The following is a 13,893-nucleotide window of genomic DNA, read 5'->3' as shown; positions in this document are numbered from 1 at the left end:
ATGCAGATCTTCCTCAAGTTACAATGGGTTATGTTCAAATAAACCAATCATAAGTTGAAAATATCTTAAGTCAAAAATGCATTTAATACACCTAACTTATTGATCATCATAGCTTAGCCTAGCCTACTACCATAAATGTGCTCAGAACACTTACATTAGCCTATAGTTGGGCACAATTATCTAACATAAAGCCTATTTTTATAACAAAGTATTGAATATCTGATGTAATTTATTGAATACTATACAGAAAGTGGAAACAGAATAGTTGTATGGGTACTTAATGGTTTTAAGTGTATCAGTTGTTTACCCTCATGATCAAATAGCAGACTGGGATCAGTAGCTCACTGCTGCTACCCAGAATCATACCATATATCCCCAGCCCAAGAAAAGATCAAAATTCCAAGTACAGTTTCAATTGAACAGGCATCACTTTTGCACCATCACGAAGTGGAAAAACCATTGTTAGTTGGACACTATCTTTATATACCACGTTTTATTTATTTGACCATCAATGGACAATTAGGTTGTTCTATGTCTTGGCTATTGTAAATAATGGTGCAATTAACATGGAGCTGCAACATCTCTTCAGATAGTGACTTCATTTCCTTCACATGTATACCCAAAAGTGGGATTGCTAGATCATAACGTAACTCTATTCTTAATATTTTGAGGAACCTCTGCTTTCCATAGTAGCTGCACCAACTTATATTCCCACCAACAGTGAACAACAGTTCCTTTCTCCACATTCCAACCAACATTTGTTATCTTCTTGTCTTTCTGATGACAGCCATTCTAAGAGGGGTGAAGGGATATCTCATTACAGTTTTCACTTTGTCTTTCCCTGATGATTAGTGATGTTGAGCATCTTTTCATGTATCTATTGGCCGTCTGTATGCCTTCTTTGGAAAAATGTTAATTCAGTTCCTCTGCCTGTTTTCTAAATGAAATACTTGGTTTTTTGCTACTGAGTTGTATTAAGTTCTTTATATCTTTTGACTATAACCTTGTATTGATATATAATTTGCATATATTGTCTCCCATTCCACAGGTTGCCTTTTCATTTTATTGATGGGTTTCCTTTGCTGTGCAGAAGCTTTTTAGTTGGATATAGTCCCACTTGTTGATCACTGCTTTTGTTGCTTTTCTAAGACCAATGTCAAGGAGCTAATCCCATCTGCTTTCTTCTAGGAGCTTTACTGTTTCACATCTTTAACCCATTATGTGTTGATTTTTGTGTATGATGTAAGATAGGGGCCCACTTTTCCCAACACCATTTGCTGGAAAGACTCTCTCTTCCCCATTGTATTTTCTTAGCTCCTGTGTCATAAAATAACCGACCATATATGAATGTGTTTATTTTGGGGCTCTCTATTCTATTCCATTGACTAAATGTTTGTTTTTATGCCAATACCATGATGTTTTGATTACAATAGCTTTGCAATATAATTTAAACTCAAGGAGCACGATGCCACTCCCTTTGTTCTTTTTTCTCAAGATGACTGGCTATTCAGGGTCTCTTGTGGTTCCATACAAATTTTAGGATTGTTCGTTCTATTTCTGTGAAAAATGCCAGTGGAATTTATAGGAATTGCACTAAATCTGTAAACTTCCTTGGGTAGTATGGATATATTAGTTGTCCCAATCTATGAGAATCTATTTGCATTTATTTGTATTGTCTTCAATTTCTTTCATCAATGTCTTACAGTTTTCAGTGTACATATCTTTCACTTCTGTGGTAAAATTTATTCCTGGGTATTTTATTCTTTCTGATGCAAATATAAATGGGACTGTTTTCTTAAATTTCTCTTTCCAACATAGGGCGGAGCCAACATGGCGGCGTGAGTAGGACAGTGGGAATCTCCTCCCAAAAACACATAGACTTTTGAAAATACAACAAACACAACTAGCCCTAAAAGAGAGACCAGAAGACGCAGGACAGTGGCCAGACTGCAGCTACACCAGCGAGAACCCAGCGACTGGTGAAAGGGGTAAGATACAAGCCCCGGCCTGGCAGGACCCGAGCGCCCCTCCCCCCAGCTCCCGGCAGGAGAAGAATAGGCAGAGCGGGAGGGAGACGGAGCACAGGACTGCGGAACACCCAGCCCCAGCCATCCGGGCCAGAGTGCAGACACAGTGCGTGCATGGGGGGCCCTGGATACTGGGGGAACAGGGAGTAAGACCTCTGAGCGGGTGCCGAAGCTGATGCCCATGTGACAAAGAAAAGCGGGGGCTTTTTGAAAGTCTTAAAGGGACAGGGACTTAACAGCTTGACGGAAACAGCCCAGGTCACAGTACAGCAGCTGGAAATTACAGGGAAAACCGGGTGCACTAACCCCCTGGGCAACAGCTCTGAGACCCCTCACGGAGGCAAACAGTCAAGCAGCCCCCCCATCCATTACCCCACCGGGCGCTGCGAAAGCAGAGAAGCAGCCTGAGACAAATTCCGCCCACAGAAAGGGAAATTTCTCCCTTCTGGCCAGGCAAGACACAAAGACCCACTCTACACGCAATTACCCAACACAAGCCACTAGGGGTCGCAGTTGTCCCAGTAAAGAAAGGCCAGTAGCAAGTGAAAATTTTGGCCCTCCCAGCTGACAGTCAATAGCACCTGTCAACATGAAAAGGCAAAAAAATATGATCCAGACAAGACTAACCCAGACAGCTTCGGCATCTGCTACATCTTCCCCTGAGAAGGAATCTGGGGAGATAGATTTAGCCAGTCTTCCTGAAAAAGAATTCAAAACAAAAGTCATAACCATGCTGATGGACTTGCAGAGAAATATGCAAGAACTAAGGAAGGAGAATTCAGAAATAAAACAAGCTCTGGAAGGACTTCAAAACAGAATGGACGAGATGCAAGAGACCATTAATGGACTAGAAAACAGAGAACAGGAACGCAGAGAAGCTGATGCAGAGAGAGATAAAAGGATATCCAGGAACGAAAGAATTTTAAGAGAGCTGAGTGACCAATCAAAAAGGAATAATATAAGAATTATAGGTATTCCAGAAGAAGTAGAGAGAGAAAAGGGGATAGAAAATGTCTTTGAAGAAATAATTGCTGAAAACTTCCCCAAACTAGGGGAAGAAATAGCCTCTCAGACCACAGAGGTACACAGAACTCCCATGACAAGGGATCCAAGGAGGGCAACACCAAGACACATAATAATTAAAATGGCAAAGATCAAAGACAAGGACAAAGTATTACAGGCAGCCAGAGAGAAAAATAAGGTTACCTACAAAGGAAAACCCATCAGGCTATCATCAGACTTCTCAACAGAAACCCTACAGGTCAGAAGAGAATGGCATGATATACTTAATGCAATGAAACAGACGGGCCTCAAACCAAGACTACTGTATCCAGCACGAATATCATTTAAATATGAAGGAGGGATTAAACAATTCCCAGACAAGCAAAAGTTGAGGGAATTTGCCTCCCACAAACCACCTCTACAGGGCATTCTACAGGGACTGCTCTAGATGGGAGCACTCCTAAAAAGAGCACACAACAAAACACCCAACATATGAAGAAGGGAGGAGGAGGAATAAGAAGGGAGAGAAATAAAGAATCATCAGACTGTGTTTATAATAGCTCAACAAGTGAGTTAAGTTAGACAGTAAGATAGTAAAGAAGCTAACCCTAAACCTTTGGTAACCACAAACTTAAAGCCTGCAATGGCAATAAATTCATACCTTTCAATAATCACCCTAAATGTAAATGGACTGAATGCACCAATCAAAAGACACAGAATAATAGAATGGATAAAAAAGCAAGATCCATCCATATGCTGCTTAAAAGAGACTCACCTCAAACCCAAAGACGCGCACAGACTTAAAGTCAAGGGATGGAAAAAGATATTTCAAGCAAACAACAGAGAGAAGAAAGCAGGTGTTGCAATTCTGGTATCAGACAAAACAGACTTCAAAATAAAGAAAGTAACAAAAGACAAAGAAGGACATTACATAATGATAAAGGGCTCAGTCCATCAAGAGGATATAAACATTATAAATATATATGCACCCAATACAGGAGCACCAACATACCTGAAACAAATATTAATAGAACTAAAGGAGGAAATAGAATGAAATGCATTCATTCTAGGAGACTTCAACACACCACTCACTCCAAAGGACAGATCCACCAGACAGAAAATAAGTAAGGACACAGAGGCACTGAACAACACACTAGAACAGATGGACCTAATAGACATCTACAGAACTCTACATCCAAAAGCAACAGGATACACATTCTTCTCAAGTGCACATGGAACATTCTCCAGAATAGACCACATACTAGGACACAAAGAGAACCTCAGTAAATTCCAAAAGATTGAAACCCTACCAACCAACTTTTCAGACCACAAAGGCATTAAACTAGAAATAAACTGTTCAAAGAAAGCAAAAAGGCTCACAAACACATGGAGGCTAAACAACACGCTCCTAAATAATCAATGGATCAATGACCAAATCAAAATGGAGATCCAGCAATATATGGAAACAAATGACAACAACAACACTAAGCCCCAACTTCTGTAGGACACAGCAAAAGCAGTCTTACGAGGAAAGTATATAGCAATCCAAGCATATTTAAAAAAGGAAGAGCAATCCCAAATGAACGGTCTAATGTCACAACTATCGAAATTGGAAAAAGAAGAACAAATGAGGCCTAAGGTCAGCAGAAGGAGGGACATAATAAAGATCAGAGAAGAAATAAATAAAATTGAGAAGAATAAAACAATAGCAAAAATCAATGAAACCAAGAGCTGGTTCTTCGAGAAAATAAACAAAATAGACAAGCCTCTAGCCAGACTTATTAAGAGGAAAAGAGAGTCAACACAAATAAACAGTATCAGAAACGAGAAAGGAAAAATCACGACGGACCCCGCAGAAATACAAAGAATTATTAGAGACTACTATGAAAACCTATATGCTAACAAGCTGGGAAACCTAGGAGAAATGGACAATTTCCTAGAAAAATACAACCTTCCAAGACTGACCCAAAAAGAAACAGAAAATCTAAACAGACCAATTACCAGCAACGAAATTGAAGCGGTAATCAAAAAACTACCAAAGAACAAAACCCCTGGGCCAGATGGATTTACCTTGGAATTTTATCAGACATACAGGGAAGACATAATACCCATTCTCCTTAAAGTTTTCCAAGAAATAGAAGAGGAGGGGATACTCCCAAACTCATTCTATGAAGCTAACATCACCCTAATACCAAAACCAGGCAAAGACACCACCAAAAAAGAAAACTACAGACCAATATCCCTGATGAACGTAGACGCAAAAATACTCAACAAAATTTTAGCAAACCGAATTCAAAAATACATCAAAAGGATCGTACACCATGACCAAGTGGGATTCATCCCAGGGATGCAAGGATGGCACAACATTCGAAAGTCCATCAATATCATCCACCACATCAACAAAAAGAAAGACAAAAACCACATGTTCATCTCCATAGATGCTGAAAAAGCATTTGACAAAGTTCAACATCCATTCATGATAAAAACTCTCAGCAAAATGGGTATAGAGGGCAAGTACCTCAACATAATAAAGGCCATCTATGAAAAACCCACAGCCAACATTATATTGAACAGCGAGAAGCTGAAAGCATTTCCTCTGAGATCGGGGACTAGACAGGGATGCCCACTCTCCCCACTGTTATTTAACATAGTACTGGAGGTCCTAGCCACGGCAATCAGACAAAATAAAAAAATACAAGGAATCCAGATTGGCAAAGAAGAAGTTAAACTGTCACTATTTGCAGATGACATGATACTGTACATAAAAAACCCTAAAGACTCCACCCCAGAACTACTAGAACTGATATCGGAATACAGCAAAGTTGCAGGATACAAAATCAACACACAGAAATCTGTGGCTTTCCTATATACCAACAATGAAACCAACAGAAAGAGAAATCAGGAAAACAACTCCATTCACAATTGCATCAAAAAAAATAAAATACCTAGGAATAAACCTAACCAAAGAAGTGAAAGACTTATATTCTGAAAACTACAAGTCACTCTTAAAAGAAATTAAAGGGGACACTAACAGATGGAAACGCATCCCATGCTCATGGCTAGGAAGAATTAATATCGTCAAAATGGCCATCCTGCCCAAAGCAATATACAGATTTGATGCAATCCCTATGAAACTACCAGCAACATTCTTCAATGAACTGGAACAAATAATTCAAAAATTCATATGGAACCACCAAAGACCCCGAATAGCCAAAGCAATCCTGAGAAAGAAGAATAAAGTAGGGGGGATCTCACTCCCCAACTTCAAGCTCTATTATAAAGCCATAGTAATCAAGACAATTTGGTACTGGCACAAGAACAGAGCCACAGACCAATGGAACAGACTAGACAATCCAGACATTAACCCAGACATATATGGTCAATTAATATTTGATAAAGGAGCCATGGACATACAATGGCGAAATGACAGTCTCTTCAACAGATGGTGCTGGCAAAACTGGACAGCTACATGTAGGAGAATGAATCTGGACCAGTGTCTAACCCCATATACAAAAGTAAACTCAAAATGGATCAAAGACCTGAATGTAAGTCATGAAACCATTAAACTCTTGGAAGAAAACATAGGCAAAAACCTCTTAGACATAAACATGAGTGACCTCTTCTTGAACATATCTCCCCGGGCAAGGAAAACAACAGCAAAAATGAACAAGTGGGACTATATTAAGCTGAAAAGCTTCTGTACAGCAAAAGACACCATCAATAGAGCAAAAAGGAACCCTACAGTATGGGAGAATATATTTGAAAATGACACATCCGATAAAGGCTTGACGTCCAGAATATATAAAGAGCTCACACGCCTCAACAAACAAAAAACAAATAACCCAATTAAAAAATGGGCAGAGGAACTGAACAGACGGTTCTCCAAAAATGAAATACAGATGGCCAACAGACACATGAAAAGATGCTCCACATCGCTAATTATCAGAGAAATGCAAATTAAAACTACAATGAGGTATCACCTCACACCAGTAAGGATGGCTGCCATCCAAAAGACAAACAACAACAAATGTTGGCGAGGCTGTGGAGAAAGGGGAACCCTCCTACACTGCTGGTGGGAATGTAAACTTGTTCAACCATTGTGGAAAGCAGTATGGAGGTACATCAATATGCTCAAAACAGACATACCATTTCACCCAGGAATTGCACTCCTAGGAATTTACCCTAAGAACGCAGCAATCAAGTATGAGAAAGACCAATGTACCCCTATGTTTATCGCAGCACTATTTACAATAGCCAAGAATTGGAAGCAACCTAAATGTCCATCGATAGATGAATGGATAAAGAAGATGTGGTACATATACACAATGGAATACTACTCAGCCATAAGAAAAGGGAAAATCCAACCATTTGCAGCAACATGGATGGAGCTGGAGGGTATTATGCTCAGTGAAACAAGCCAAGCAGAGAAAGAGAAATACCAAATGATTTCACTCATCTGTGGAATATAAGAACAAAGGAAAAACTGAAGGAACAAAACAGCAACAGAATCACAAAACTCAAGAATGGACTAACAGGTACCAAAGGGAAAGGGACTGGGGAGGATGGGTGGGTAGGGAGGGATAAGGGGGGGGAGAAAAAGAGGGGTATTAAAATTAGCATCCATAGCGGGGTGGGAGAAAGGGGAGGACTGTACAACACAGAGAAGACAAGTAGTGATTCTACAACAGTTTGCTACGCTGATGGACAGTGACTGTAAAGGAGTATACCTGGTATAGGGGAGAGCCTAGTAAACAAAGTATTCGTCATGTAAGTGTATATTAATGATTAAAAAAAAAAGCAGTTCCTATGTGGTGACCTCTAATGAGTTCTACACAATGATATAAAGGGCATATAAAAGTGTAGGCAAAGGGTCTGTTTGTGTTTTTACAGAGGATCAAAGCCTAATTTGGCTACCCCGAAAATGAACTAAGATACGATATGAAAAAGAACTTCCAACATCAGCACTCTCGGGAAGACTCATGACAGAAGATGATCAGCAAAAAAAAAAAAAATCCAACAAAGATCCACACACTGCCACAGGTGTAGATGCACTCATCCCACCAGCTCCTGGACTTGCCATGGGAATGATGAAGGAGATATCTAAGCTGGCCTGTGCATACAGTAAAACAAAAAATTGGACTGGATCTATACTGTTGGAACTCAACCAAGAATTAGGAGAAGTGCAAATTGTAGCACTCCAAAATCTTACAACCACAGACTATTTATTGTTAAAAGAAAATATGGGATATGAACAGTCCCCAGGAATGGGTTGTTCTAGTTTATCTGAATTCTCTCAGACTGTTTAACTTCAGTCGGACAATATCCACCATATCATAGATAAGTTTTCACAAATGCCTAAGGTGCCTAACTGGTTTTCTTGGTTTCACTGGAGATGGCTAGTAATTACAGGTATGCTTTGGTTAGGTAACTATATTCCTATTATGTTAATGTGTGTGCACAATTTAATTAGTAGTTTAAAACCTATCCATGCTGAAGTTACTCTACAAGAAGATATGTCAAAGAAATAATCAATCTTCCCAGGTTTTCTTCTGCCTGCTACTTCTATAGCTTTTCTTCTTCCTACCTAATCACAACCTTTAAATAGAACTCGTGCCACATGTCGAATTTACCGAGTATCATAATTCTTCCAAGTGGTAAAGACACCTCAAGACAAATGCTGGGCATAGAAGCCACAGGGCATTAATATGCAAAGAAGTAAAAAGCTAACCTTTTCAAACAATAAGGCTTCTCTCTCACTTACCAACTTAACATTTCCCTGTATGGCCCTGGAAGATGACTGGTTAGCCAGAGACGGGTAAGATTCCTCAAGGGAGGAACAACCTAAGACAGACACAGTCGCAGGGGACCATCTGGTGAGAAAATGGGGAGCAGCAGAGGTGAGGCTTAGAACCTCCCCCCTCATGTTCTGAGAGAAATCTTCTGCATACATGGATGTTTATTGCCCTCGTCTAGCTCGGGTTAACACATAGTCTACAGGCACACACCTGATCATCTACATTTGCTCTATTACAACACTAAACTCTGTTTTCTACCTTTATCTCGTATCTACCTACCACTTCAGCATTTTATTAAAAATAATAATAATAGAGAAATGTGGTATCCACATATAAATCAATTTTAAAAATCAAATGAATATTCATATCTGAACTGACTGTGTATAGTTCATAATGCATGAACAAAACCGAAAGCTTCTGTGATGACTGCCCTTGCACTGTTCACCATGTAACTTATTCACTATGTAAGAATTTGTACTCCATGTAAGAATTTGTTCGTTATGCATCAGAAGATTGGAGACTGACGAAAATTAGGCTTGGGGTGGATTAATGATTGTGCATTGAGTATTGACCCCCCTATACAGAAATTTATTGTTGTTAACAACTATTTGATCAATAAATATGAGAGATGCCCTCACAAAATATATATATATAAACACACTTCCAATTGTAAAGTAAATAAGTAACCGGGATGTAATGTATAGCATAAGGAATATAGTCAAAATATTTTAACAACTTGGTATGGTGATAGCTGGTACCTAGAATTATCATGTATATAAATGTTGAATCACTGTGTTGTACACCTGAAACTAATGTAATGTAATACTGTTGTCAACTACCCTTCAATAAAAAAAAAAAAAAAAAAATTTCTCTTTCCAAAAGTTTGTTCTAGTGTATAGAAACACCAATGATTTTTGTATATTGACTTTACATCCTGCAACTTTACTAAATTGGTTTATTAATTCTAACAGTATTTTTGGTGGAGTCCTTAGGGTTTTCTACATATGGTATCATATCATCTGCAAATAGAAACAATTTTACTTCTCTTCAGATTTGGATGCTTTTTGCTTCTTTTTCTTGCCTAATTGTTCTTGCTAGGACTTTAGTATTATGTTGAATGAAAGTGAAAACAATGGGCATCCACATCTTATTCCTGATCTCAGAGATAAAGTTTTCAGCTTTTTACCACTAAGCATGATGTTAGCCAAGGGCTTGTCATATAAGGCCTTTATTATGTTGAGTTACATTCCCTCTATACTACTACTATTCAATTCAAGCAGATTTCCTCTAGTGAAAGATTAATATTATGTAGTATTTTATAATTGTTCTGTCATTATCTAAATGCTACTTACATATTTGTTGTACTTACCCCTCCCCAAGTTTCTCTAATACATCAAAAACTTCTTCAGGCTGCTTAGTCAAACTGTCTTCACTCAGCTTTTTTAGCTTGCTGTTGAGAAAAAAACAAAGAAAATATTTTCCTTAAGATCCTTACAAAATTTTTAATTTTAAAAGGCAATATATACAGATGGTTCAAAAATCAAACAATATAAAAAACATACAATAGTATCCTTCTAATCCCTGTTCTTAATCTGCCCAGAAACACCTCAAAGAATAACCATTTTTATTAGTTTTTTGTAAAACCTTTATAAAAACATGAATATACATTTTTATTTCTCCCCCTTTTAAAAACACACAAAATAGCATTTTGTACAGACTATTTTTTATTCACACTGTTATATACTTTGATGTTTTCACTTAACAACATATAACCTACGTTGGCATTCTCTACAACATAAGAACAGAGAATGTATTCTCATTCTTCTCTGTGTTACATATACATTCTATTCTATTGCAAAGATGTAGTATTTTTTTACTCACCAGTCCCTTATTTATGGATATCTAGGTTCCCTTTTGCTATTACAAATAATACTGCAATGAATAAGTTGGTACATAAGTCAATTCACACATATGCTATCATATCTGTAGGATAAATTCTTAGATGTGAAACTATGAGGTCAAGAGGATACACACACATGTACATACATACACACAATCACAACAGAAGTATATATTAATAAAATAGTATACATACTATAATATAAATTAATAAATATACATACTATAAGCATAATTGTTATAATACCAATTTAATAATGAAATATAACTAATAAAATCACTAATAGTAAAATTATTTTTTATTGAAAACCTATAAAACTACATAGTAATTACTAAAATTGTTGATCATGCTATTGATTATACTTTATCTACTTTATCTATTATATTGATCATACTTTATCTACTGTAAATGTATGTGATATAAATATATATGTTGATAGATACTAGCAAATTGTCCTCCAGAAATTTGTACCAATCTATCCTCCTTCCAATAATACATGAAAGAGCTTCTTTCTCATAGTTACATCAACAGGGTATTCAACTACATATTTGGATTTCAGTCATTATGTTAAGTAAAAACTTGTAACTCAGACTAGATTTACATTTCTCTTATTATGAAGGAAATTGAGCATTTTTTAATACAGTTATGAAACAAAACTATCCATGTTCTTTGCTCATTTTTCTACTGGGGTTTTTGGTCTTTTTCTTATCTGCATACAAAGGAAAGTAGCCTTTATTTAGGTTGCAAATATTGTCACTCATATTTCAACTTTACTGTTTTTACTGGTATTAGGTCAACATGAAGTTGATTGCAATAAAGATGCATATTGTAATCCCTAGAGCAACTAGAAAGAAAAAACTGGGGAAAAAATGTAGTTATTACAAGATAGCACTGCAAGCTCTATTGAGGTCACGAACCACAAAGTTAATATAGCAATCTCCAAGATTTCATATTTTCTTCAGCACTGCTAAGCAGTTAAGTTAGACAAGGAGAAGGCTGACTGGAATTAAGCATTCTGCCAGACAGATGCCATGGAATAACAATGAGACAAGGGAGATGAAGACATTGGCGAAATGACTGAAGACATGGACCAGGTAAGAAGGAAATTATATAAAGGAAGGAGCTAATGAGCAGGGGGAAAGAGAGAAGTAGAAAGATAGTATGAAACAAAAAGTATATGCCTACAAGTAAGAAATCATGTTCTTAAATTTTCAAAAATATTCACAATTGTGTCTCGGAAAGCTAAGGTGCTTTATGTCCTTCAAGGCTAAGCAAGCACAAGTAGCTTAAGATGAGCCATACATGAGACAGTAATGAAGACAGCAATATTTTAACAAATCTCTTTAATACTAAGCCAATTACATAACCCTCCATAATTCTTCAGGTTTTCTTCAAAGCAGGTTCATAATCTGGTTCACTTTGAACAAACGAGGCATAGGTCCCACAAATTAATCCCGTAGACACTTAAAGAGAATTTTCTACTAGTCCACATGTCACAATTTCTGAACATGTATAACAATTAAAATGATACTAATTTTAACTTAGGCAAAAAGATGGTCTCTGCGGTGTTTGTCAAATGAAAACACATGACTTATTTTGGTAAATGATCCATGTTGTCTTTATTTCCTCTTTCCCTTTCTGGTGTTTTAAAAGAAAACTGATCATTTCAGTTATGGTTTAATTTTAAATAATTTTCACATTATCTGCTTTTAAAGTCTTTACAGCTAAAAAATAATAATAATAAACCATCATAATTAAAAGGCAAATACACACACACACTTCCCTATCTTCATGCACATATATTATGTACAAAATGATGAGCCTAATTTCACCTGTATTTGACATACTGCAGGTTTTAATACCTCAGGATTGCATCATAACTATATGGTTTTAATCCCAGGTCCAAAAAATTTTTTCTTGACTGAGTACCTCTAGAGCATGCACTCTCCCAGGTGCCAGGAAATTTTGTGGAGAACAAGTCACCCATAAGATCTCTCACTCATGGACCCTGATAGATGGAGCTTATTACATACTTAAGCAGACACACACCTGAATTTTCTTTTTAAAATAAATAAATGGATCTGGTTTTGCTGTCATTTGATTTTCTATCTCAGAAAGTAGGGAAGAACATAATTATACTGCCATTGTTAATACAGTGGGAAAAAAAGTAGTCTTCTCCCACATTGTTTTTAAACATTTGAATTCTTTTTCTTTGGCCACAACCAAATTCTCTAATACTTCAACATTTAAATGTTACTTAAACCCTACTCCCATCCATACTTCTTTATCTCATTGTTGTGTTTCCTATTCAGTGTAGGGATTTGTTAATATTTTTCCCAAGACCTCAATAAAAAGTTTTTTATATCTTCAAAAAGTTGCCTTCCATATAGACAAATCAATTTTATTCAAATTTTCTTCAATATTTTATCATTTCATGAATGTACATTTAAAATTATACCCCAGATGATAGTATTATGGTGATATATAGTTTACTATTCTTAACTTTTAGAGATGCATACTGAGATAGTTAAGAATGCCATGATATGGTATCTGAGATTATTTCAAAATAATAAAGGGTGGGGTCTCTGTATGGGAATATCAATTATGCAAAATCGGTAAGAAATTAATAACTGATGAAACTGGGTGATGGGTACACACAGGTCTACTTTTGTCCCTTAAAAACTATGTCTGTCATAAGAGTGTATTTCAAAGATACCTTAATACAATAACAAAAAAGAAAAAAAAACCTATGTCTGTATCCAGTAAGGGGTTAACATCCGAAATATATGAAGAACTCACACACCTCAACACCCAAAAAGCAAATAACCCAATTAAAAAATGGGCAGAGGATCTAAACAGACATGTCTCCAAAGAAGAAATTCAGATGGCCAACAGGCACATGAAAAGATGCTCCACATCACTAATTATCAGAGAAATGCAAATTAAAACCACAATGAGATAGATATCACTTCACACCAGTCAGGATGGCCAACATTCAAAAAGACAAGCAACAACAAATGCTGGAGATGATGCAGAGAAAGGGGAACCCTCCTATACTGCTGGTGGCAATGTAAACTAGTTCAGCCATTGTGGAAAGCAGTATGGAGGTTCCTCAAAAAACTAAATACAGAAATACCATTTAACCCAGGAATTCCACTCCTAGGAATTT

The 13,893-nt window shown here is 36.9% G+C and overlaps 1 protein-coding gene across 2 annotated transcripts in view; it reads right to left on the bottom strand.

Moving 5' to 3' along the window:
• The window catches only part of STK3 (serine/threonine kinase 3), a 354,002-nt gene that overhangs the window by 299,225 nt on the left and 40,884 nt on the right, over positions 1–13,893 (bottom strand). For both annotated transcript variants that reach the window (XM_036875911.2, XM_036875929.2), the window contains exon 2: positions 10,194–10,274. In XM_036875911.2, the coding sequence (XP_036731806.1) occupies positions 10,194–10,274 (81 nt within the window). The remainder of the gene's footprint in view (positions 1–10,193; positions 10,275–13,893) is intronic.

Source organism: Manis pentadactyla, chromosome 3 (genome assembly GCF_030020395.1).
Source record: "Manis pentadactyla isolate mManPen7 chromosome 3, mManPen7.hap1, whole genome shotgun sequence".
Lineage (NCBI taxonomy): Eukaryota > Metazoa > Chordata > Mammalia > Pholidota > Manidae > Manis > Manis pentadactyla.
Note: the sequence above shows the minus strand (reverse complement) of the source record. Positions and strands in the feature narration are given on the sequence as shown.